Source organism: Erpetoichthys calabaricus, chromosome 3 (assembly GCF_900747795.2).
Source record: "Erpetoichthys calabaricus chromosome 3, fErpCal1.3, whole genome shotgun sequence".
NCBI lineage: Eukaryota > Metazoa > Chordata > Cladistia > Polypteriformes > Polypteridae > Erpetoichthys > Erpetoichthys calabaricus.
The window spans coordinates 50,391,129-50,415,923 of record NC_041396.2 but is presented as its reverse complement, the minus strand read 5'-3'; the positions used below and the strand labels follow the sequence as shown (position 1 = coordinate 50,415,923).

The following is a 24,795-nucleotide window of genomic DNA, read 5'->3' as shown; positions in this document are numbered from 1 at the left end:
CTTTTTGCTTTTCACAGAAATATCACTTAACACCTGTAGCTCGATTTCATGGTAACTGATATTACAGAGACAGAAACACTAGGGAACAGCTGACTGAGCTCTAGAAAGAGTGTATTATTATTAAAATAAATAAAAATTAAAACAATTAAATATTAGTAATGAACTCCAAAGCACTTCCCTTTCATTACATCATCTAGAGATACTCAAAGACAATCACTATAGTTATGGGGCTGTAAATACTAACTTAAAGTGCCTTTCATTTTGAGGTAATAAAAGTTAGCTCAATGTTTCCTAGATTGTTATCCCCTGAACATGTTTGGAATTTGTAAACCTGTGTAAACTGTTTACATAGATTTATAAATATATTATGTCAATAGAAAAGTATACAACCATATGGCATTTACATAAGCAAATATGCATATCAAGTTTAGCAATGCTGATTTCCTGGGCATAATTTATCTTTATGTACTGACAGGAGAGGCCTTCATGTGTATACAAGAGGAAAATATACAAAATGTTCATATTAAACAATCCTCTCTCAAACTAAATTTGAAACATTAACTAATCTGTAATTGAAATCACACCAAATGTTTCTGTTTTAAGATGTGCGAGTTTTTGAAGTTTCAAAAATGTGTACAGTACATTCTATTTTACATATCTCAATAAAAATTAACTTTCTTGACAAATTTCCTTGAGGAATAAGTGTGCCAAATTTTAACAAAACAACAGTAGCTGCTTGCTTGTATGGCATGCAAAACAACCTAAAAATAACAGATTTGGTCTTTTGGTTTAGGTGGAACATCTCTGCATATGTTCAAACACTTTATGATTTCAAAAGAACACCTTCAAGGACAATGCCTCACACATTTTGATATAGTTGTCAATCTGTGGAACACCACTAATACAAAGCTGATTCTGCTATGCTGCTCCAGGGAGTAATTTGTGCCATTTTAACCCATTTCCATAAGATGTCACAACATAGCCTTTGGCTAGATTCTATTTTCTGCCATTGTAAGATGCTAATGTTAATTAGATTATGATCATTTTGTAATATTTATTACATTTTTTTATCTGGAGTATATTGTGTATTTTTTGTACTGGCTGCTATAACACTGCAGTTTCCCCTTGGAATCAATAATGTATCAACAGTATATACTGTATCTTTTAAGAACTGGGACAAATCAGTTAAAAAGATAAATAAAATGCTACTTCTATATATTATTAAAATTATGGAATGAACTGCTGAGGTAAATGAAGTTGTCAAGTTTAAAATGCACTAGGCAGATAACATCTTTGTGATTTAAATATGATAAAATTATAGGTAGAGTCTATTCATAAAACAGAAACTGATTGTTTAAATTGTCCCTGGTTTAAAGGCCAATAGCTAAGCTGTCTGCCACATTAAAGAAAATAAAAAGCACAAAAGTATTTATCCTGCTGGAAAAAGCTAGTTATTCCATGGTGTCAATCACCCCAGTTACAATATACAAAGAATCTACAAAACGGTGGCCCCCATGAAAAACAAAATAGCATTAGAAAAGATGCAAATATTGTCAACCCTTAAAAAATAAATTCAAAACTAAGAAAAGGCAAAAAACTATAAATGCATATAAATGTCTCAAATAAAGGTTTGAAATTTTGAAAAAAAAATGTAAAACCCAATTCATGACAAAAAGATAATAGGACGTTTAGGGCATTCAGCCTAGGTGCAGATATGGGTCTTGGATCCCTCTAATTATCCCCAGTGAGAGAATACCCATTTGACAATTATCTGCTGCCTGTGTATAGCCTCTTTCTGCATTAGTGCTAAATAAGGCCCAACCAGGCATTCAGAGCTTTTATGAATCTGCAAAAATAGTGACAAAGGGAATTCATACATTAACAAATCCTTCATTAGAGGACAAGAATAGAAAAAAAGGGAAACATGATAAGACCGATAAATCTTGGTTTTAAATTGTGGCCTTAACAGTATACATGATTACAAGGTGTTTGACAAATCAAATAAAATTACAATACAGTATACACTTGTCAAACTCATGAGCCAAATAAAATTAAAAACTACATTATTTTCTTCAAGACAACACAAGAATTCCAAGTGTACTTCCTTATACAGGTGACAGAGTGCTAGTTGTTGTATGGGTGAAATCTGCATATTCTTCATGTGTCTGTTTTCTTCAGTTACTGCAGATATTCCTCAATCTCTTTCAAAGATGTATGTTTAAAGTTAACCTGAATTTCCAAATTGTCATTTTGTGAGTGGGCCCAGCCATGGACTGATGCCTCTTTCATGGGTGGTTCCTAATTTGTGTCCAATGCAGCTAAGACAGGATAGATAGATCAGTTACTGCACATATTCTTCAATCTCTTTCAAAGATGTATGTTTAAAGTTAACCTGAATTTCCAAATTGTCATTTTGTGAGTGGGCCCAGCCATGGACTGATGCCTCTTTCATGGGTGGTTCCTAATTTGTGTCCAATGCAGCTAAGACAGGATAGATAGATAGATAGATAGATAGATAGATAGATAGATAGATAGATAGATAGATAGATAGATAGATAGATAGATAGATAGATAGATTGATTGATTGATTAACTTTATTTGTCTGGAAACCTGGCTTTTTCCAGAAGCTCAATAAATAAATAAATAAATATTATATAATATTAAATAAATCATCTTAAATATACATCAGAAAAAACAAAAAAAAACCATCATTTCTGACTTGGCTGCTTTAATTACAGAGAGACATACAAGAAGAATACACCTTGTCATAAACTTGACAAAGACACACAAAAAGGTTTGGGGCAGCCACCAGTATATTGCTTTCCTGGCTGCAAAATTGGCTGAATAAATATATTACTGATTAGAGTCCACAACAGAACTGATTTGAGATGGCCAAAATGGTGGTTTTAAAGGTAAGCAGAGAAAGTGACATCATCAATGGGGCCGGAAGCGGAAGTGGTGTCATCAAGCCCTGGACCGGATGTGATGTCATCAATGGGACCGGAACTGGTGTCATTACGGCTGGTACCAGAAGTGTCATCATCAGGGTCAGGCAGAATTTCCCATAACTGGTCTGCAGAGAAGTGACATAAAGAGTCAGTGCACCTTCTGGTCTGGTGTGGAATTACTCTCATTCAGACCCTTTAACTGGCTCTCATGCACACGTGTGTGACAGCCTATATACAATTTCTTAATACACTTCTGCTGAATAATTTGTTTGCTCAAAATACTTAGAATGTATCAGAGAGAAGATTTGCAGCATTGTTTATAATGGGACTAAGTTTTGTTTTTGATGTCTTTTTTGCTACTACTTCCAAGGAGTCAAGTCAAGAGTACATCTCATAACTGAGCCTGTAATTTTAATTAGCTTGTTGATTGTGTGAGATTCTCTTGAAGTGTTGTTACTAGATTAGCACACCATAGCATAAACAAATAACACTGGCTTCACAGAGTTTATAGAACATGTAAAGAAAGTCTCTGCACTTTCTTGCATAATCTGTCATTGATGTGGACCCCAAAGTACTTGTAGGAATGCACCATCTCTACATCCCCTCCCTACATAGTGACTGGACATAGAGGCTCTTTGGTTTGATGAAAGTCAATAACTAGTTCCTTGGTTTTGCTTATGTTAAGTTGCAGACAATTCTTTCTGCACCAAGGAACAAAGCTCTCCACCTGACTTCTATACTCCTTGTTGATATAGCCCATATAGTAAGTGCAGAATCATCTGACAATTTCTGCAAGTGACATGACCTGGTGTTACATTTATGGTCGGAGGTGTATAGAGTGAAGAGAAAATGAGACAGGACTGTTTCTTGTCATGCTCCAGTGTTGATCACTTCCATATCAAAGGCATAGTCCTTGAGTCTCACAAACTGCAGTCTGCCCAACAGGTAGTCCATTATCCAGGACACCATAGGCTCATCCACCTACATATGTCTGAGCTCACCCCTTAACAGGGATGGCTGGATGATATTGAAGGTCCTAGAGTAATTAAATAACATAATCCTCAAAATGCTACTGACCTTGTACAGGTGGGACATTTGCATCTTCCACTCCAGTCTTTGTTCAGTGTTTAAACTCCAGGTGGTCTACACCAAGAGGATTCATGTAGTCCAAGCCCAGCCTCTCAGAAGTCTTCATGATAGGAGACACAAGTGCCACTGATCTGTAGATATTCATTGAAGAGGCATCTGCCTTCTTTGGAACAGGAACAACGCAGGATGCTTTCCACAGCAAGAGCACTTTCTGGAGCCTTAATGAGAGCAAACAAGTGACAGATGATACCACAAAGTTGGTTAGGACAGGCCTTAAGAACTTGAGGACTGTCTCCATCGGGTCCTGTGGCCTTTCCTGTGAGTAGCCTCCTCAGTTGCCTCCACACTTTGTCATCGGTTGTGGGTAGACAATACTGATAATCAAGAGTGGGCTCATCACTGGCCATATTAAATTATAGTGGTAGGAGTTATTTATGTAGTACTGATGTTTTTTTCTTGTCTTCTTAGTAAGTCAAGGCTGGAGGGCTGTCAAGAAATGGGGCCTATTAAAGTCCATTCATGTATAACTTGTGTGATTTTGGGCTTTACAACAAATAAATTGTTGTTGTTATGGATAGCGTCAAGTGGACTGGTCATTTGAAGAAGGTAGCAGTGGGAGAAAAAATCTATTTAAAAACATGGTTCAGGGTATTACCTTTGTTCTCAATCCCTTCAAACACCTGAGTCCTGAATATCTTGAGTCCAGTAAATATTCCTAATCTATTTCAAACATCTTTCATGTTATTCTGAGTAAGTTTGTTTTCTATGTTAGCTTCATAAGCTCCCTTTCCTTCACTCAACTTTTGCTCCAGCACTCACTGTTCACCCTTTAGTGCCTCTTTGTCACCAGATTTGAATGCTGTCTTCTTCTCATTGAGAAGACCTTTTAGTTCCTTAGTAATCTAGAGCTTCTTGTTTGGAAAGCAATGTACTCACTTTGAGGATTCTTCAGCATTAACACACAAGTTACTACAGTCTGTGATGCAGTGACTGAATCTTTCAATATCATCTCCATGTGACTCACACATCATTTCCCAGTCCATCATTTGGAAACAGTCATTCAAAATATACAGCAAGGAATTGGAATCACTAAACTATGCTACTTATCTACCATTTAAATTTGTGCAATTAATTAAAGAAGAATATTTAAGTATTTATTGTATACAAACCCCCATATATTGATTTCACCTACAATCTTGTGGCAATAACAATAACACTACCATCAGGCACTGCAGTGAACAATGTGATTGGCACCCACAAAGTTTAAATAGGAGCATTGGCAAAAGCGGGATGTCTTCAGAGATAGCAGTTGCTGTTTTTTTATTTGACCTTCAGCTACTTTGGGATAACAGCTTTATTGCCTTGTTGAACTGCAGCTTTCATCTTACAGTATGTTTTTTGTCTCACTGTGGATTGTGTTTAGCCGTACTGCATATAAAAAAACACTTTTTCTTCATTTAATTTAATATGGACCATTTTCTGACAAATGTATGGGTCCAAAAGTGAATTAGCTGCTTTACTTATCAATAATAATGATACATTTTATTTATATTGTGCCTATCCGAAGTTGAAGGCACTTATTAAAACATTAAAAAAACAAAATATTTTCTGAATAGAACACAAAATAGATACATACAGGATACACAAAACAAATAGAAAAAATCTCACTACCTATATAAATAAAATAGCTAAATAAAATATCACTACCTATTATGATGTTATATTTGACATAGTCTACAAAGCAAGATTCTGGTCGGTGTTAGGTACTTCGTCAAGCATTAATTTAATTTGTTGTGTACAATAAATCTGAAATTAATTGAAAAAGCCACATTTTTCTATCAAACCACAGCCTTGTGTTTTTGAAAAAGACAACAATGTTCTCCACCAATATCTCTATTAAGTTAATAATATCAATCAACAACCAGCATTAGATGCTTTTTGAATTAAAAAAAAAAGCCAATTAAACAATGGGTATAAGCTACGATAGAACAGAATAAAACACAATTTTTTTTCCATAGCTGAATGAGATGCTGTTTTTCAAAATGTGACAGAGAACAACAGAGGACGGTGCTTTTGATTAAGTGATTAAGTAAAGGTACTTATTGTTTTTTGCTGGCAGACATTTATTCTTACTTACTGTATAATGAAACAGTACTGTTGTTACCCTCTGATGCCAATGCAGAGTCAAGAGTTTTAGCAGTTTTTAACTCTGAATGAATTATCTTTAAATCATATTTATAAAATTACTGAATACTGCTATTGGTGATGTCCTGTGATACGGAATTCTATTGCAATCTCTTCCACACCATACACCACCCTCCCAGGCCCTACTGCTGTACTGTACATGATTCAGCAGCTCATGATTTGGAGCCTGAATTGGATAAGATTGGTTTGAGAAGGTTACATTACTTTTTTTACACTGGAATTACAAACGACTAGAATGTTTTTTAGGTTCTGTAGTGATTGACCAGTGTATAGATCACAATCCAGCAGCTAGTTTTCAAATTACCTTCTGCAACGTTTGAATCATTTAACAAATTAGTGGTGAATGGGTATAATTGCCCCATTTATTGATATCAGGATGCTATTATTTATTGAAAGAAGTACAAATGTTTACAATTACTTCTTATACGGATTCAATATTAAAATGTTAGTGGATGTACAGATTGTTGGATAAGGGGCCTGCATTCAACTTACCCGCAGCGCTAACAGGCCAAGCGTTATCCGTCTAAGTACGTACTAACGTAAGCGGCGTGCTCGTTCAGGAGGCACGCGCACGTCACTACACGTGTCTCTAGCATGCGATCTTACTGCTGTGCAGCTTTCTGAAGTTCGACTCGAAAGGCGCCGAGTTTTGGAGTGCACGTGGTTTCTCAACGCAAAGCGCCCGTGAAAGACAACCCGCAATTTCCAGGAGGGGCAGTATTTGGCATTCTGAAGTTTTACCGACCGTGGTAGGAATAGCGTCTTCATCGTGGAGTGTTGGCACGTTGACGTACTTAGGCCACTTGACTCCGGTAGCATTGTACGTTACATCAAAGTAACGGAGACAAAGCTACTCATAAAAAGAAAGCTGATTTAAAAAAAAAATGGCAGAAAAAATGGCTTCTCTGTCATTAGAAGACGGCACCGTCTTCAGGGGCCGCTTGTTTGGAGCAGATACTTCAGTGTCTGGTGAAGTTGGTGAGTTTGATTCAGATGCATTGGCATCGGTTTGCTTTAATGTTTGAGTTTTAAATTGCATACTGCTGATTAATGTTTCTAGAGGCCTTTTAGTTTCTTTAACACCAGGGGTCGGCTAAGAGGGGGTTAACTTTTCGCAATGAGAGCCAAACTTCGATTTCCATGCTGTCTTTATCCAGCCACCTGTCCAATTTTCTAACCCATTTTATAAATTAATCCAAAGTTCAGGGAACCAGAATTTTCTCATAAATGAGAATGACTTGTTTTTTGATTGTACAATGTATTTCTGTATTTACCTCGTATGCCAATATTCTGACGTATATTTTGTTAAAATCATAATTTATTTGCTTTTAATAGTAAGCATTTTACAGAGTACTAATTTTTCAATAGAAAGTACGCAGTATGCTATATCTATATAATTGCGCAACCCATCCACTTCATCCCCTGTTACTGGAAGACTTCCTCCATTTAACCAATAAAATGCTCAAACCAGGATTCAGATTCACAAAGGCACACTTTCTCATACCAAGCCATGTTAGATTAGCCTATCTGTATAATTGCATATGTTGGGCTGTAGGATGAATCACACATGAACAAGTTATGCGCAAATAAAATTTATCCAGCACCCCAGCTCGGTATTGAATCAGATTGTAAACCGGTCTGCCACCATACCATTTTCCATTGTTCTCTACATAAATGTTTATATTATACTGTTCCTTGAGTCTCATTTATCATAAATTTATATTTCAACAGTACCAGGAATTTTTTCAAACGTTTTTGTTAAATCTTTATGCCAACTGTCTTCTTCAATGTTAAAATTACAAACCTTTACTCAAGTCTTCTGTATACAGCAAATTTAGACAGAAATTATAAAGAAATTATTAAGTGCACTATTTCTTAATGGTGGAGAACTCCTATACTTTGCAAGAGTCAATTTACCTATGCTCAAAATATTCAAATAGCTTTCTAATTATGTTCCAATGTATATCTTTTGGAGTAGTGTTTTCTTTAATCATTATTTAATACTTTCTTATTTAAAAGTATTGGTAGGACTCTTTCACCCATTCTGGGAAACCACAAATTTTATTGCACAAACTTGAGGAGCTGAACCGTAGCCCAGCAGCATAAGGTTGGAACCTCTACCCAATTTGGAATGTCTGTACATTGCAGGACTGTTGTTAAAAGAAATAATTTAATGTTGAAATTGTCCCAAGTGTGTGGGTGTGTGTGCGCCCTGCAGTGGGCTGGCGTCCTGCCCGAGGTTTGTTTCCTGCCTTGTGCCCTGTGGTGGCTGGGATTGGCTCCAGCAGACCCCCATGACCCTGTAGTTAGGATATAGTGTGTTTGATAATGGATGGATGGATGAATTTCTGAATGCAATAGGAGAAAGAAATCCAATGTCTGACACCATTGCTTTATACAATGAATACCCTGGCATAACGCTGTCATGGCAACACAGTGCTTTTTCTCTTCAGAAGATGGCATAAAGCAGGATATTCTGTGAGACAGATAGCATTATTTTTTAGGGCAAACTAGTACTTACTCTACTTTAGCTTCCCTTTTTTAATTAACATGTGTTTCAACTTTGAAAGAAGTCTGAACTCTTGGCATATGAATTACACCTACATTCCACATCTCAGTAGTATTTTTTTGTTTATTTTTTATATACTGTATAAGAGATTTTAATTCCCTTGGAGATATAAGCACTTATTCTATTCTTCATGAACAGCAAATATATATTTAACTTTAGGGGATCTTCTTATGAACTGCAGCTGTTCTTGCCACAGCTACATGGTGCAGCTATAGTTTATCAGAAAGCTCCAAAAGAATTTTTTTAATGTCAAAAATGTAACTTTTGTTTAAGCCTGCATTTATTTTTCAAGGTTAAAGTTAATCTTGAAAACTACATTTTCCCCTGTATAGACTTGGGTTGGTGAATACATATGCACACGCATGATTTCTGTTTTGTCTTATTTATTTTTGTGTCACAATAATAAAAAAAAAAAAAACACATTTGCTCCTTCATAGTGATAAAGCAGTTGTGTAAAGCAAATGGTTGTAACCCTTCGAAAAATCATTTTAATTCCATGTTTTATTATGACAAAGCAGGACAAACAGAGAGAGGGGATGAATACTTTTCACAAGGCATTGTATAAGTTTCTCAAATATGTGTGCTGTAGTTAGAGGTTTTTGTATGCCTGTTATTTCACACTCTGTTTCCTAGTTTGCATCCAATTTTCTTTGTTGCCTTCTTTTGTTAAAGAGCTGCTAGCCTACTAAAGATCACACAATATTTTGCTGATTTTTCTCAGGAAAAAATGTAATGAAAAATTTCTGAAGTAGTAGGAGAGTATGATTAGACATGATTCATGTACAGCCAGGTTTGATGTTAATTGGGAACATGTTTTGAACAAAACCCTACTGAGTAGACATATTGTAGAATGAGAATTTATGTTGTTTTGAGATTGGCTTTGTTCATATTTTTACAGGTGTTTTTGACTACACTCACTGGTCACTTTATTAGGTTTAACTGCTTGTAACTGCAAATACTAATCGGCCAATCACATGGCAGCAACTCAATGCATTTAGGCATGTAGACATTGTCCAGACGACCTGCTGAAGTTCAGACCAAGCATAAGAATGAGGAGAAAGGCGATTTAAGTGACCATGAACATGGAATATTTGTTGGTGCCAGATGGGCTGGTCTGAGTATTTCAGAAGCTGCTGATCTTCTGGGATTTTCATGCACCACCATCTCCAGAGTTTACAGAGAATGGTCTGAAAAAGGGAAAATACCCAGTAAACCGCAGTTCACTGGGGGATAATGCCTTGTTGAGGACAGAAGAAAATGACCAGGCTGATTCCAGTGGATAAAAAGGCAACAGTAACAAAAATAACCACTTGTTACAACCGAGGTATGCGGAAGGGCATCTTTTTACGCACAGCACATCGAACCTTGAAGCAGAAGGGCTATAGCAACAGGAGACCACACAGAGTGCCACTCCTGTCAACTAAGGACATGCAACTAAAGCTACAGTTTGCACATGCTCACCAAAATTAGACAAAAAAAGACTGGAAAAATTTTGCCTGGTCTGATGAATCTTGATTTCTGCTGCAACTTTCGGATGGTAGGCTCAGAATTTGACATTAGCAACATGAAAGCATGGGTCCATCCTGCCTTGTATGAACAGTTCAGGCTGGTGATTGTGGTGCAATGGTGTGGGGTATATTTTGGCACACTTTGGGCCCCTTAGTGCCAATTGAGCATTGTTTAAATTCCACAGCCTATCTGAGTATTCTTGCTGACCATGTCTATCCGTTTATGACCACAGTGTGCCCATCTACTTCCAGCAGGATAACGAGCCATGTCACAAAGCTCCTATCATCTCAAACTGATTTCTTGAACATGACAATGAGTTCATTGTAGTGAAATGGCCTTCACAGTATCCAGATCTGAATCCAATAGAGCACCTTTAGGATGTTGTGGAATGGAAGATTCACCTCATGGATGTGCAGCCGACAAATCTGCAGCAATTGTGTGATGTTATCATATCAATATGGACCAAAATTCCTGAGGAATGTTTGCAGCACCTTGATGAATTATGGCAGTTCTGAAGGGTAAAGGGAGTCCAACCTGATACTAGCAAGGTGTACCTAATAAAGTGGCCAGTGAGCATAAAATTTTGAAGTGTATAGTTTTAATATTGGCAGCATTTTTGGCAAGCAGTATGCAAGAACTATGGTATGAAAACTTGTACTGATTGTGTATCCAAAATTAAAACTGTCTCCATTGAATTGCTTTACTTGGTGTAATATGATTTTAAGCATAATAAAATAAAGTGTGATTTAGATACATGCCCCAATTATTACACAATGAAATTAGAGAAGACAAAGTTTACTGTAGTCATTAGGTGAATTTACATTACACAGTTGGATCTAGACAGTTACAGTGTAAATGCTTTGCAGTATACCATGGTAAGCTTTCATCATCTGCTGTGTAATTTCAGGACTTTATTTATTGATTTTTTTTTTTTTTTTTAAACCAGAGTTGTACCTGTCTACAGTGAGACTTTTCTGTATTTTTAATTACTGATAAGCGCTTTTCTTTATTTCCCAGTTTTTCAGACTGGAATGGTTGGCTATCCAGAGGCGCTAACAGATCCTTCCTATAAATCCCAAATTCTAATCCTCACATACCCTCTTGTTGGAAATTATGGCATTCCGAAGGATGAAGAAACAGAGTATGGTATAAGCAAGGTTAGTCAAAGGTCATATTTAAAATAATGGGGCTGGGCAATATTTCAGTATTCCTGAATATCAATATGATGTGATCCTGCTAAGTTTTGGGAGCTGCCAAATGCATATTTGCTCCCAGCATATTTGGTTAAGAGTGATAATTTTTTTTATGTTACATTTTAAGTATTGCAGGTTTATTTCAATTTTACATTTGTTATTCGTTGTTTAAAGTTAAAATTACATTTCTATGGCCTAAAATAAATATGAAAAACACTTAAATTATTTTTCTCATTAATAACTTTTGACAGTAGAAATGGATTATGGGCATTTTGCCAGTTTCGGCACTATGTTAATATAATGCACACTTCCATACATCATTGTGTACAACACAGCATTGTGTGTTATTCTGTAAACACATGCTATTGCTGGCTGGTTAGCAGCAGTCAGATCTTCCTCTACACTGCTGTTGTAACAATGGACATTGGAGTAGGTGGCCAAGTGTTTTTCAGGCTAGTTGGGCATGTCCCACTTTTGCATGTTGACTTGCGACCTGTCAGCAACACTTTGTAGTCCAGTTGAAGCATTCCATGTCATCCAGTTGAGGTTTCAACCAGCGGGAGTAGTCTTTCAGCCTCAGTTATCCATATGTTGATGTCCATTGTTATTTGCAATCTAGCATTCCACATGTCTAGACGAGATGCTTCAGTGGCTGAAATGTTCTCTTCCGGGATTTCAGGCGTTGTTTTAGTGGTTCGAGTCTGTATATCATGGTTCATGGGTCCATGAGTTGTTTTTCACTTTCAACCTGGCTTGTTGCTTTCCATCTGACATCTGGTGATGAGAAACTTTACCTCCTCACTGAAATCGGAACGTTTGTTGGTCTGAAACAGCCAATTTTGCGGCGACAGCTATTATTCAGGGCATTGGTCTTCTTCATGTGGTAAAGTAAGTACAGTAATCCCTCCTCCATCGCGGGGGTTGCGTTCCAGAGCCACCTGCGAAATAAGAAAATCCGCGAAGTAGAAACCATATGTTTATATGGTTATTTTTATATTGTCATGCTTGGGTCACAGATTTGCGCAGAAACACAGGAGGTTGTAGAGAGACAGGAACGTTATTCAAACACTGCAAACAAACATTTGTCTCTTTTTCAAAAGTTTAAACTGTGCTCTATGACAAGACAGAGATGACAGTTCTGTCTCACAATTAAAAGAATGCAAACATATCTTCCTCTTCAAGTCAAGAGCAGATGTCAGAGAGAGAGAGAAAAAAAGCAAACAAATCAATAGGGCTGTTTAGCTTTTAAGTATGGGAAGCACCACCGGCACAAAGCTGTTGAAGGCGGCAGCTCACACCCCCTCTGTCAGGAGCAGAGAGAGAGAGAGCCAGAGAAAAACAAACAAGCACAAATCAATACGTGCCCTTCGAGCTTTTAAGTATGCGAAGCACTGTGCAGCATGTCGCTTCAGGAAGCAGCTTGCACAGAAGGTAGCAACGTGAAGATAATCTTTCAGCATTTTTAGACGAGCATCCGTATCGTCTAGGTTTGCGAACAGCCCCCCTGCTCATTCCCCCTATGTCAGGATCAGAGAAAGTCAGCGCGAGAGAGACGGAGAAAAGTAAGTTTGATAGCTTCTCAGCCATCTGCCAGTAGCGTCCCTTGTATGAAATCAACTGGGCAAACCAACTGAGGAAGCATGTACCAGAAATTAAAAGATCCATTGTCCGCAGAAATCTGCGAACCAGCCAAAAATCCGCGATATATATTTAAATATGCTTACATATAAAATCCGCGATGGAGTGAAGCCGCGAAAGGCGAAGCGCGATATAGCGAGGGATTACTGTACTGAAATTAAAATTATTTTCTACAAATAACCACAATTAAAACATATTGGGTATAGTAGGCATTTAATAACTAGTATATTCTTTAGGTCAGTGGATGGCGGTGAGGCTCACAATTTATGAAATATTTAAATCTGCATTGCGGTATTTTGTTAGATGGTAATTCCATGGAGGTTCTCAGTGATCAAACAAAACAAGCAAGGCACTAACATATGGATGCAAGGACTCTGTGTGAATTATTCAGTTTTTCAGAGCATAGCTACTTTACTATGTTGTCTGTCAGCAGACCCATCTAATGCAAAGAACTTCGGTGTGGTAGTGCAGATGCACTGCTTCCTAGGTCATTTTTGAGAAACAGTGCCTGGTTAAAGCTGTACATAGGTTTAGGTATTTCTAACTTGGAGTGCCTTGTGGACTACTAGGGCTGGGTATTGGCACTGATGTCTCTATCCAGTATCAATCTTTCTTTTTTTAATTAGCATGCACTGATATATTTGAAGTGGTGGCTTTTTTAGAGATCACTTAACTATGCATGGAGGAGATTAATATAATGTGACACATTTCAGTAACACTTTATTTGGAGGATGACTGCATAGTGTCTTCATAACCTATGCATAAGCATAGAAGGGGATATAAGAATCAGTACAGGTAGTCCCCGAGTCACGGACATCCGACTTACAAATGGGGCCGCAGCTACTCCTTCATCTGTCTAGGGGACGTGACTCTAGGCTCCTTGGTAACTACCGCTCTGTCATCTCTGGCCTGGGGACACTGCAAGCGGTGGCTCGTATGTAACCCAGGGACTGCCTGTACTTGATTAGTAGTGAACAGTTAACATCAGTATTTTCAAGATGTGGAACAAAATGTCATTACTCTTTGTATATAAAAAAACAAAAAAAACACAGCAGTGCACTCATTCAGAATTCACCATAATTTAGCAAACATCTCTATCCACATCAGAGTCCACAAAAAATAAAAATACCTATATTATCTAGCAAATACTATAATTAAAAATTAAATCTTGCTTCTTAAGTAATAAATGTTATTTGGTAACCTATTAGCCCCATTTATTCCCCTTTTAGACATTTTAAACTAATCTTGAATTATTCATAATTAAAAAATACAGCAGTAAGATTTGTTTCTTTCTATAATTCTGAAAGTTAAACATACAGTTGCTTACATGTAACTGTTGAGCTAATCAGTCTCAAATGTATCCTTCACACTTCCTTCTCGGACAAGAAAAGGAAGAGTTTTAAGGTGAGAATCTAGTGCTGAAGCTTGTTGACAGCAGTGCTGGATGATTGGAACATGAAACACAAATGGCCATCATGACTGACAACTCTGCTAATATGATCTGTGCGGTAGAGCTAACTTACGACTGCTGCTTTGTGCACGCTCTCAATTTGGTGTCACAGGCTGTTCTGAAAATTACTCTTGCTTGGCTGGGTGAGGCTCATTGCAAACATTTTCTACCATAGTAGTACGGCTCTTGGAGAAAGAATTCAAGAGTCCATAAATGCAATGTTTGTTATCTAACATTGGATTGAGAACATACTATCCTCATAAAAAATAAGATATGTAAAAGCTGGCATACAATAAGTACGAGGATGGGATATGGTGGGTACACGGCTCAGAAAAAGTGGCCGTTTAAATAAATAAATAATGAACACACTCTCACTATGGAGTGGAGCAGGTGCAAGCAATTGTCTGTGAGGACGGCTTGTCTCCACGTTGGTGTGAGGTGGTTGGCCGACCCTGCGTTGCCTTGCCAAATCAGCGTGATCTGATTGTCTTAGTATTGGCCTGGGGCAGCAATCAGGTGAGCACACCTACAACCACTCCCCAGCCTATAAAAAGGGGGGAGCACAAGATCACAAGAGGGGCAAAAAAAATAAAGGAAAAATGGAAACAGGTGGATGGGAGTGAAGCCCCAAAGTGGAGCGTGTGGCCATTGCTCAGGAGGGGGCCGTGAGTTGCTCCTGTTGAGGCATTTTGGGAGCTGGATGAGATGAGTGTCTGCATCTGTTGGTCCGGGCTGCGAGGTCTGAATAGGATAAGCTGGAGAGGCATCAGTTTTAAAGGAAGGCACCAGGGCTTGTGGATTTTAAAAGTTTGCTGCCAGATGGTTTTAACCTCGTTTTAATGGTTCTTTTTTATTGGATTTTATCCTCGGTTCACTTTAGTTTATGAATTATTTTTGACATTTTGGAGCACTGCACTTTTTGGACACCTTGTTTTGTGAATTATTTTTAATAAAAGCACTTGAGCAATTTTCTCCCATCCCCTTGCTTGGTGTGTTTGTCCTCATCTGCTCAACTCATCCTGGTCATGACTTTCGATGGTGTTGAGTTCAAAAGGCTCCCAAAATCAAAAGGGGAACATGGAGCTGACACGCACTGTCACTGAGGAACCTTTTGCCAAAACGTTAATTGCTAAACAAGACTTGTGAAACAAAGGGGCTTACTTTTATATACTTTTCCTAAATCACAAAGTCCCAACTCTCCATAACAAGAAAGCCTTTTTCTTTAGTAAAGTGAACATTTAATATTGCTCTAAAGTGTCCATTAAAGAGGAGTCTTAACATAGATTTCTACTACAACCCCATATGTAATTTGGGACATACAGAAATGACTCCTTCAGTAACAGCACCCGACATTTTGTTCTACATCAATACACATTTAAAATAGCCATGGCGTAAGGAAGTGGAAAAGAATACAGAGGTTTTGTCTATGGCCATACTAAGCCACTAGAATATGAAACTACAGATTCATATTTCTATGTGATTGAAAATTAAACTACTGTACTACTGTAAAAAAAACAAAAAAAAAAACTCGCTGTGTTGTTGCTCTGAGGACAGAAAACTTTAAGACCACAGACACTTTGGGCTTAGATGCAATATTTTAAAACCTCATGTAATTTGTTTTTACAAAACTTGCTCTGTGTGCCACTAGTACACCAACATGCCATAAGTAGAAAAGGGAGGAAGGTGCAATCAGAGCAGTAATTTTTATAATAATTAAAGTAGAAATTGCTTTCTGACATTGGCAACTATATACATAACACACGCTGCTTATTGTACTCTCCATATTGTGTCCTGAATCCAAGAAAGTCCTAGCCCTCCTTTATTAGTGTTCCCATACTACACACTTCAGTATCCTCATCTTGCTAAAGTACATTTTCTCCCAACTTTGCGGTTGCTTTCATGCCTGTGTTACAATAACTGTTCCCACATTGACACATTTTGTATTTAAGTTCTGTTTGTGTGCATTATGAAGCATGTGAAAGGAGGAGGACAGATGAGGAGGGGTTCCACAAACTGTTTTACTTGGGTCTGCCTTAGATCATTTTGTTACAATATTTGATTCAGTTATGCAGATTTGATTAATAAGATTAAATGTAATTTGTCAAGAATGATTTTTCCGATTAGTTAGATATTTAAGCATTTTTTTTATATTTGCGTTACTGCTGTTTAATAAGAGTTAAATTCGGTCTGCAAAAGGTTTTCAAAATTGTTTCTATTAATGAAAAAATGAGTAAGAGAAATAGCCTCAGTTTGAAACAACAACATCATTTATTTATACAGTGATCCCTCGCTATATCGCGCTTCGCCTTTCGCGGCTTCACTCTATCGCGGATTTTATATGTAAGCATATTTAACCCCTTAACCGTCCTCTGCCGGATATATCCGGCACTGTTGTTTTATTGCTAACGCCATACTGCCGGAATTATCCTGCACATTTGCCTGTGGTTATATGAATGCCTGGCAAGTAGTATAACTGACGGTTTGGCGTGGGTATTATTACTACGTTGTATTTCGACAAGTCTTTGGTTGTTTTGGCCGGTCATGTGACGTGATTCGGAAGTGACAGCTGTGAATATGGCGAAACGTAAACTGACTTCAAGTGAGGCTTTGCAGGCGATTTTGGACAGTTCTGATCATGATTGTAGCAGTTCTGAAGAAGATTTTAGCGACAATGATGAGCAGCAACGTGCGCTGCATGATACTGTGAATGAAGACGCATCGGATGACGGCGATGAGTGGGTGTATCCCCAGCATCTCAACTGGACTGCTGCCCGAGGTGAACTACCTTTTCTGCATCCGTTTGAGGCAACGTGTGGCTTTATTGTTGATGTAAACAATTACACTGCTGAGCAGTTTTATGAGCTGTTTGTGTCACCTGATTTGATCAGACATTTTGTTCATCAGACAAATCTGTATGCAGCACAGTTTATTGAGAAAAATCCCAATTTACCTCCACATTCCCGTGTTCGTGCTTGGTTTGACACTGATGAAAACGAAATGAAAAAAATTCATTGGGATTTTGATGTTGATGGGAATAATCAGAAAACCAGATATTGAGATGTACTGGTCTATGTATGCAACACCTATTTTTGCAGCTGTCATGACACGTAACCGATTCTCTTTGCTGCTGAAATTCTTTCATTTGAATGACAACAGAAATGAGCCAGATAAGAAAGATCCAAACCGCGACTGCTGTTCAAGCTACGTCCTTTGATTGATCATTTATTTGAAGCATTTCAGTTGCCCTACATGCCAGGACTGTCAGTTGCAGTTGATGAAAGTTTATTGTTGTGGAAGGGCCGCTTACAGTTTCGACAGTATCTACCATTGAAAAGGGCACGGTTTGGTATCAAGATGTTTTGCTTAGCTGAGAATTCAGGTTACATTTATAGATTTCGTGTATACACTGGCAAAGAGGATCTTATGAGTAGTATTTCAGCAGTGTTGCCAGATGAATGTAAGGACTTTGGACTTTCAGAAAAACGCTGTCATGTCTGTTCAAAGAAGGGTCAGCGTAGAGACGTCAAGACCTTCTGCTCAAAGTGTCCCAGCAATCCAGGACTTTGTGCAGTTCCCTGCTTTGGCCTATGGCACAGCAAACTCAAATACTGGGAATAAAACTATGATTGACTGAACTACTTTTGACTTTTGAATTACTTTTGACTGTTCCGTTTTGTAGTAGACAATAAATCCAGAAGCCTGAGAAAAGGTACATTTTGTGTTTTATTATGTGTTTGCCCATTTCTAGAACTTGCACAAAATTTAGTGGTCAATACTGCTTGAATAAATGTAAAAAATGTAAAAAAAAAAAATGTAAAAAAGTAAAAAAACGAAAATTGTTCAGATTTCACCTGGCGTGGGGAATATTTAGGGAGTTGGCGGTTAAAGGGTTAAATACATATCGCGGATTTTTTGCTGGTTCGCGGATTTCTGAGGACAATGGGTCTTTTAATTTCTGGTACATGCTTCCTCAGTTGGTTTGCCCAGTTGATTTCATACAAGGGACGCTATTGGCAGATGGCTGAGAAGCTACCCAACTTACTTTTCTTTCTCTCTCTCTCTCTCTCTCTCTCTCTCTCTCTCTCTCTCTCTCTCTCTCTCTCTCTCTCGCGCTGACTTTCTCTGATCCTGACGTAGGGGGTGTGAGCAGGGGGGCTGTTCGCACACTTAGACGATACGGACGCTCGTCTAAAAATGCTGAAAGATTATCTTCATGTTGCTACCTTCTGTGCAGCTGCTTCGTGAAGCGACATGCTGCACGGTGCTTCGCATACTTAAAAGCTCGAAGGCATACTTAAAAGCTTGAAGGGCACATATTGATTTTTGACTGTTTGTTTTTCTCTGTCTCTCTCTCTCTCTCTCTCTCTCTCCCTGCTCCTGACGGAGGGGGTGTGAGCTGCCGCCTTCAACAGCTTTTTACCTGCGGTGCTTCTCATACTTAAAAGCCAAACAGCCCTGTTGATCTGTTTGCTTTTCTCTCTCTTTCTGACAGTCTGTGCTCCTGACGCGCACTCCTTTGAAGAGGAAGATATGTTTGCATTCTTTTAATTGTGAGACAGATCTGTCATCTCTGTCTTTTGAAAAAGAGACAAATGTTTGTTTGCAGTGTTTGAATAAAGTTCCTGTCTCTCTACAACCTCCTGTGTTTCTGCGCAAATCTGTGACCCAAGCATGACAATATAAAAATAACCATATAAACATATGGTTTCTACTTCGCGGATTTTCTTATTTCGCAGGTGGCTCTGGAACGCAACCCCCGCGATGGAGGAGGGATTACTGTATAGCACATTTTCATACAACAATGTAGCTCAAAGTGCTTTACATGATGAAAAAAGACAAAATAAATAAGAATTAAAATTTAGGGAACACTAATTAAAAAAGAATAAAAGTAAAAAAACTCTGCAAGGGTTCCAGGCCACGAGACCACCCAGCCCCCTCTAGGCATTCTACCTAACATCAATGACCTCGATCAGTCCTCATTGTATTCAGGGTTCTCATGGAAGAATTTGATGATGACGGTCATGTGGACTTCTGGCCTTTAGTCCATCAATGTAGGGACATCATGGTGCTTTGATTAGGTGGTGGAGTGCAGATCGCCACCACAGAAAACCGGGAAAAGATAAATAATAATAATAACCTTAACAAAAAAATGATAATAATACCGCTAAGGGAGAGTAACACACAGGCAGTAGCACCAAAGCAATTTTTTTTGTGTGTCAGTCGAGGATCCTACAATGCAAGAATATTTTGTAGATTAGCTGTTGTAATCCGTGTGCACTTCTGCCTTTTAGCATGGACTTGCTGGTGTATCTTGAAAAATGAACAAATATTCAGTAGAAATGTATACATCAAATTGATTTTCTGTTTAAGAAAACGCCATCAGCTCAGTTAAACTAATTTGATATCTACTAATATCTGACGTTTGAATTTTAACCGATTTAAGGTGCAAGCATTTATGGCTGGGTAGCTTATGTTAAAAAATAAATTAATCCAAATGATATTGTTGCTCTTGTTTCTATTTATTTTAGTGGTTTGAATCCTCTAAAATCCATGCTTCTGCTCTTATCATTGGAGAAAACTGTCAACAACCTAGTCACTGGAGTGCAGCCCTTTCTTTGGATCAGTGGCTGAAAGAACAGGGTGTTCCAGGACTTGAAGGTATTAATTTAATTGCATTTAGAGTCTAATCACGAAAGGGAAAAGCAACTAATTTGAGGTCTAATGTTAAAAATGTTTTTATGCCATTTTTAATACACTGCTGTTTTTGAAAAAAATGACTTTTCTTAGGTTTTGTTCTTAATAAAACTATTTGAACAAAGATGGTAATGGTTGAAGTTGTGTGTGTGTTTTTTTTTTTTTCCCCACTTCTGTCTGATCTAACTAGGTTAACTGTCATATCCACTTTTTTGTCTAAAGACAGTTGTTCAAAGGGAGGTTTGGATAAGCTCAGTCCACATAAGATTTCTCAGGTCTTTGCATGTAAATAATAGGATAACATAAACTCCCTACAGAAGAAGCCCCAACTGAAAAATCAGTTTAGAGTTCTGATTGCAGACTATATTTTAATTGATAAATTCACCAGTACAGACTGTTTTTGCAGCAAAAACAAAAAGAAGCAAAAAGAACTTTAAGTAGCTATTTATCCACAGTTACTGAATTGCATTTTTTTAATATTATTCATTCTGCATCTGGAGGATAAATTGGACTGGACTGCCAATACTGATACTCTGTGTAAGAAAGGACAGAGCCGACTGAACTTCCTTAGGAGGCTGGCGTCCTTCAACATCTGCAATAAGATGCTGCAGATGTTCTATCAGACGGTTGTGGCGAGCGCCCTCTTCTACGCAGTGGTGTGCTGGGGAAGCAGCATAAAGAAGAGGGACGCCTCACGCCTGGACAAACTGGTGAGGAAGGCAGGCTCTATTGTAGGCATGGAGCTGGACAGTTTGACATCTGTGGCAGAGCGACGGGCACTGAGGAGGCTCCTGTCAATAATGGAGAATCCACTGCATCCACTAAACAGTATCATCACCAGACAAAGGAGCAGCTTCAGCGACAGAATGCTGTCACTGTCCTGCTCCACTGACAGACTGAGGAAATCGTTCCTCCCCCACACTATGCGACTCTTCATTTCCACCCGGGGTAAACGCTAAAATTATACAAAGTTATTGTCTGTCTGTATACCTGCATTGTTATTGGCATTGTTATCACTCTTTAATTTAATATTGTTCTTTATCAGTATGCTGCTGCTGGAGTATGTGAATTTCCCCTTAGGGATTAATAAAGTGTCTGTCTATCATAATTAACATGTTAGCCATATTGAAGTGTTAAGGGCACATTGTGTAAACTTTTATACTGTAAACTGTACTATATACATTTTCATTATTACAAAAAACAGAAAAAAGCTTGCATGGCTGCAGCTCAGCTGTCCATGGGGGGAGTTTTTGGCATTACTGTATATATTAAATTTATTTGCTTCATAAAAATACTTTGCAATTAAACACAGGACCTTGATTCAGATAGTATATTTAGGAAAAGCCTCAAACATCACACGGTTAAAGAACTTCTGCAAGGAAGAATTTTCTCCAAATCAATATAGGAGACAATATGCAATTAGCAAAAAATGTCTACAAGGACTTTATTCTCCTGTTGTGAGCAATAGCCGCTATTGAAGCTAGTTTTATACCTGTTTCTCCCACTGCAGTCAATGTCATTACTTACCGTACTAAAAAAAATTGTTAAATTAGATCACTTTTATCAGTATTGATGAAATTTAATATCAAATAAAAATTAAATGCAAATACAGGTAAAATTCCGTTACAATGAACTCCCAGGGACCTAAAAAATATTTAGTTGTAATGAGATTCTGTATTTGTTACTAGTGCTTTCTTTAACTTGCGTCCAGGCGTTTGCAATCATTTCAGTAGCTTCTTTCACGTTAATTTGAATCTCCTCCTGCCTACAAGTTATGCTGATGAGAATTTTTTCAGAATTTCCTTGTGATGATACACTTTCAGGGTGCAAATGATGTCCAAACCCAATGGCTGAAGTGCTGCCATGCAATTGGGTGGGTGGAATTCAACGCAAACATTATCTAAATGTGGAAGCATGTTGTGGGCAGCACGGTTATCAATCGGAAGCCAAATCATCATTTTTTTTTTCTTCATATTGTGAGGTTTCTGAACTCTTTTGAGACTCCCCCCCCCCCATCTCCCCACCCAACAGGAATGACATGCTGAAGTGTGTCCTGAAGCGTGATTGCAACGTCTATGGAAGATTATTGTCCGTTGCTGGGGCAGGGCAATAGGAGGCTCACAGTGTTGCAGTGAAGCGCCACAGAAGCAAATCATAAAAGATCGAGGTTGCGATATAAGTCCGTCTTGCACCCCAAAACACAAGGCTGAGTCTCGGTACTTTAGCAAAACCAGCTTTATTCGGCTTGAAACAGGAACGACGCATTTACTTATTGTAGCGGGATCTACCACTCTGCTGTACACAGACACAGCAGTCAGGCACGGTCGTGCAGGTCAGTGATCAAGTAATCATGTTATCTGCATTTACAATTTACGTGCTCCTAACCTTGCATCACCCATCGAGGTCTTTTCTGTTTACTTTGGCAGAGAGACGCAGCATTTCTGTGAGCATGCTATTGCCCTGTACAGACGCGGAGATTGCACTTCAGGACGCTCTTCGGCTTGCTGTCTAGTTTTGGGAGGTCCCAAGAGAGTTTACAAACCTCACATTCTCTTGAATGAGTGCCGCATTAATAGGAATGTTTCTTGAACGAGCATCACTGAACCACATAGAAACGGCTTTTTCGGCGTCTTCAAATGCAGCAGTACACATACGTTTGCAACCCAAGATTTTTCTTTCAAGAAAGTTGACAGTGTTGATGACGAAATTCCGAATTCACTGGCAACGTCTTTTTTTCGTTCTGCTTCAATCGAGAGCTGGAAAAAATTGAAGTTTTTTTTTTTTCTAATGTGAAGTGTTATCGTTTTTTCGTGTCTGCCGTTTCTATAGGAGGGTGACAATGAGTTAAATTCCAATGGCTGTTTTTCAAATATTGACGAGCAATAAGCAAAAGGTATCGCTGAAAACTGCAGGAAGCAAAAAAGGCAAAAAAAAAAAAAACGTACGAGGAAAGTTCGAAGAAAGAAATAAAAATTACAGTGTTTCTGTTTGGGGATCGTTGTGCACAACTGAGCTTCAGCCACAGAACTAACTGCTCTGTGGATGATTCATCCAGGCAGTTTGTTGTAATGAAAGTATCTGCTGAATGTACTTCGTAGTAACAAGATTTCTATAGACTCGTGTCATATGGGGAAGCTGTCGGGACCATAAACATACTTCGTTGTAATGAAAATTTCATTATAAAGATATTCGTTGTAATGGAATTTTACCTGTATTTTAAAGAACACACATTTTCTCATAGGGTGCACTTACTTTGTCATAGCACTGTGGCTTGGTATGAGTGACAGTGCCCTCCAACCCAAAAGTTAGTTCCTTTCCTTAGTCTAAATGCTACCTTGCTTTAGAATTCAGTGATAATCATACTGACGTTTCTTTTAACATATTTTTATTGAACTATTTTTTTCATCATAAAAGTTGATGAAAAGTAATTCACTATTCTAAGTTTAGAACACTAGTCTGAGTAGGAGTTTATATTTTTAAATGTTTGTCATTTTATTGAATTAAGAGAGGTACTGCGTTAAGTGTTTTGAACAAAGTTAATGTGGGGTGATATGACTGATTTACGAGCAAGACCTTTATTTCAAGCGCACCAGAAAATGAATTTTATTTATTAATAAAAACATGTTTGCTTTTAAAAGTTAATGCTTGAATGCACTTATTAAAATATTTTTATTTCAGAAATTTTTGTGTTTATAATAACTTTTATTAACTTAATGTTTATTACATAAACATTGTTTTTTCTGTTCCGTTCTTAACCTCCATATTGTATAGGCATAGATACAAGAAGTCTGACCAAGAAAATCAGAGAAAAAGGTACCATGCTGGGAAAGCTTGTTGTGGAAGGTACTCCACTTGACCAGATTCCTTTTGATGATCCAGACAAGAAGAATTTAGTTAAGGAGGTCTCTATAAAGGTACACAGTTGAAATGAATTCTAGGCTGACAAATTATTAAAAAGGAATTGTACATCCTTCCTATTTTGTTATATCATTGTAAAATTAATTTTACTTAGAATTTTAATGACTGTGGATACTGCATACACCATGCAAGTTGATCAACAATGTGTGCATTTGTATTTGAAGCAAAACGCTAATTTTAGGCATATTCTACCTTATTAATATACTAGGAACCAATATTGTTTAATCCAAATGGCAAAGTGAAGATTGTAACTGTGGATTGTGGTCTAAAATATAACCAGCTTCGGTGTCTCTGCGAAAGAGGAGCCTCGGTAACTGTTGTGCCATGGGACTTCCCTTTGGATATTAAAGGTAGCTCTCTTAAAATGCACCTAAATCTTTCATAGGACACAGAGATCTTTAGTACTTTTTATTATAGTGGAGATGATTGCAATATATTAGTTTAGGGCATTGGGGTTTGGATGTGGGCTTGATGTAGTAAGTTCTTATTTATATAATGGTTTGAGTAGTTATAAATATGTTTACTTTTAACTGCCCAATTTGCAGCAGTTTAGTAGCAGACATACTTCTGTGATACTGTCAA

The 24,795-nt window shown here is 37.8% G+C and overlaps 1 protein-coding gene and 1 long non-coding RNA gene across 4 annotated transcripts in view; one reads left to right on the top strand and one right to left on the bottom strand.

The window, feature by feature from the left end:
• Positions 1-2,829: 2,829 nt before the first annotated feature.
• Positions 2,830-6,883, bottom strand: LOC114648019 (uncharacterized). The gene is made up of 3 exons (XR_003715644.2): positions 6,735-6,883; positions 4,026-4,255; positions 2,830-3,073 (listed from the first exon to the last, which is right to left on the bottom strand). It is a non-coding gene; the product is annotated as an uncharacterized LOC114648019 (long non-coding RNA).
• A 14-nt stretch (positions 6,884-6,897) lies between these two features.
• The window catches only part of cad (carbamoyl-phosphate synthetase 2, aspartate transcarbamylase, and dihydroorotase), a 134,863-nt gene continuing 116,965 nt past the window's right edge, over positions 6,898-24,795 (top strand). For all 3 annotated transcript variants that reach the window (XM_028796796.2, XM_028796794.2, XM_028796793.2), the window contains exons 1-5: positions 6,898-7,220; positions 11,338-11,477; positions 20,130-20,259; positions 24,067-24,209; positions 24,422-24,563. In XM_028796796.2, coding sequence (XP_028652629.2) covers positions 7,127-7,220; positions 11,338-11,477; positions 20,130-20,259; positions 24,067-24,209; positions 24,422-24,563 — 649 coding nt within the window. In that variant the 5' untranslated portion in view covers positions 6,898-7,126. The remainder of the gene's footprint in view (positions 7,221-11,337; positions 11,478-20,129; positions 20,260-24,066; positions 24,210-24,421; positions 24,564-24,795) is intronic.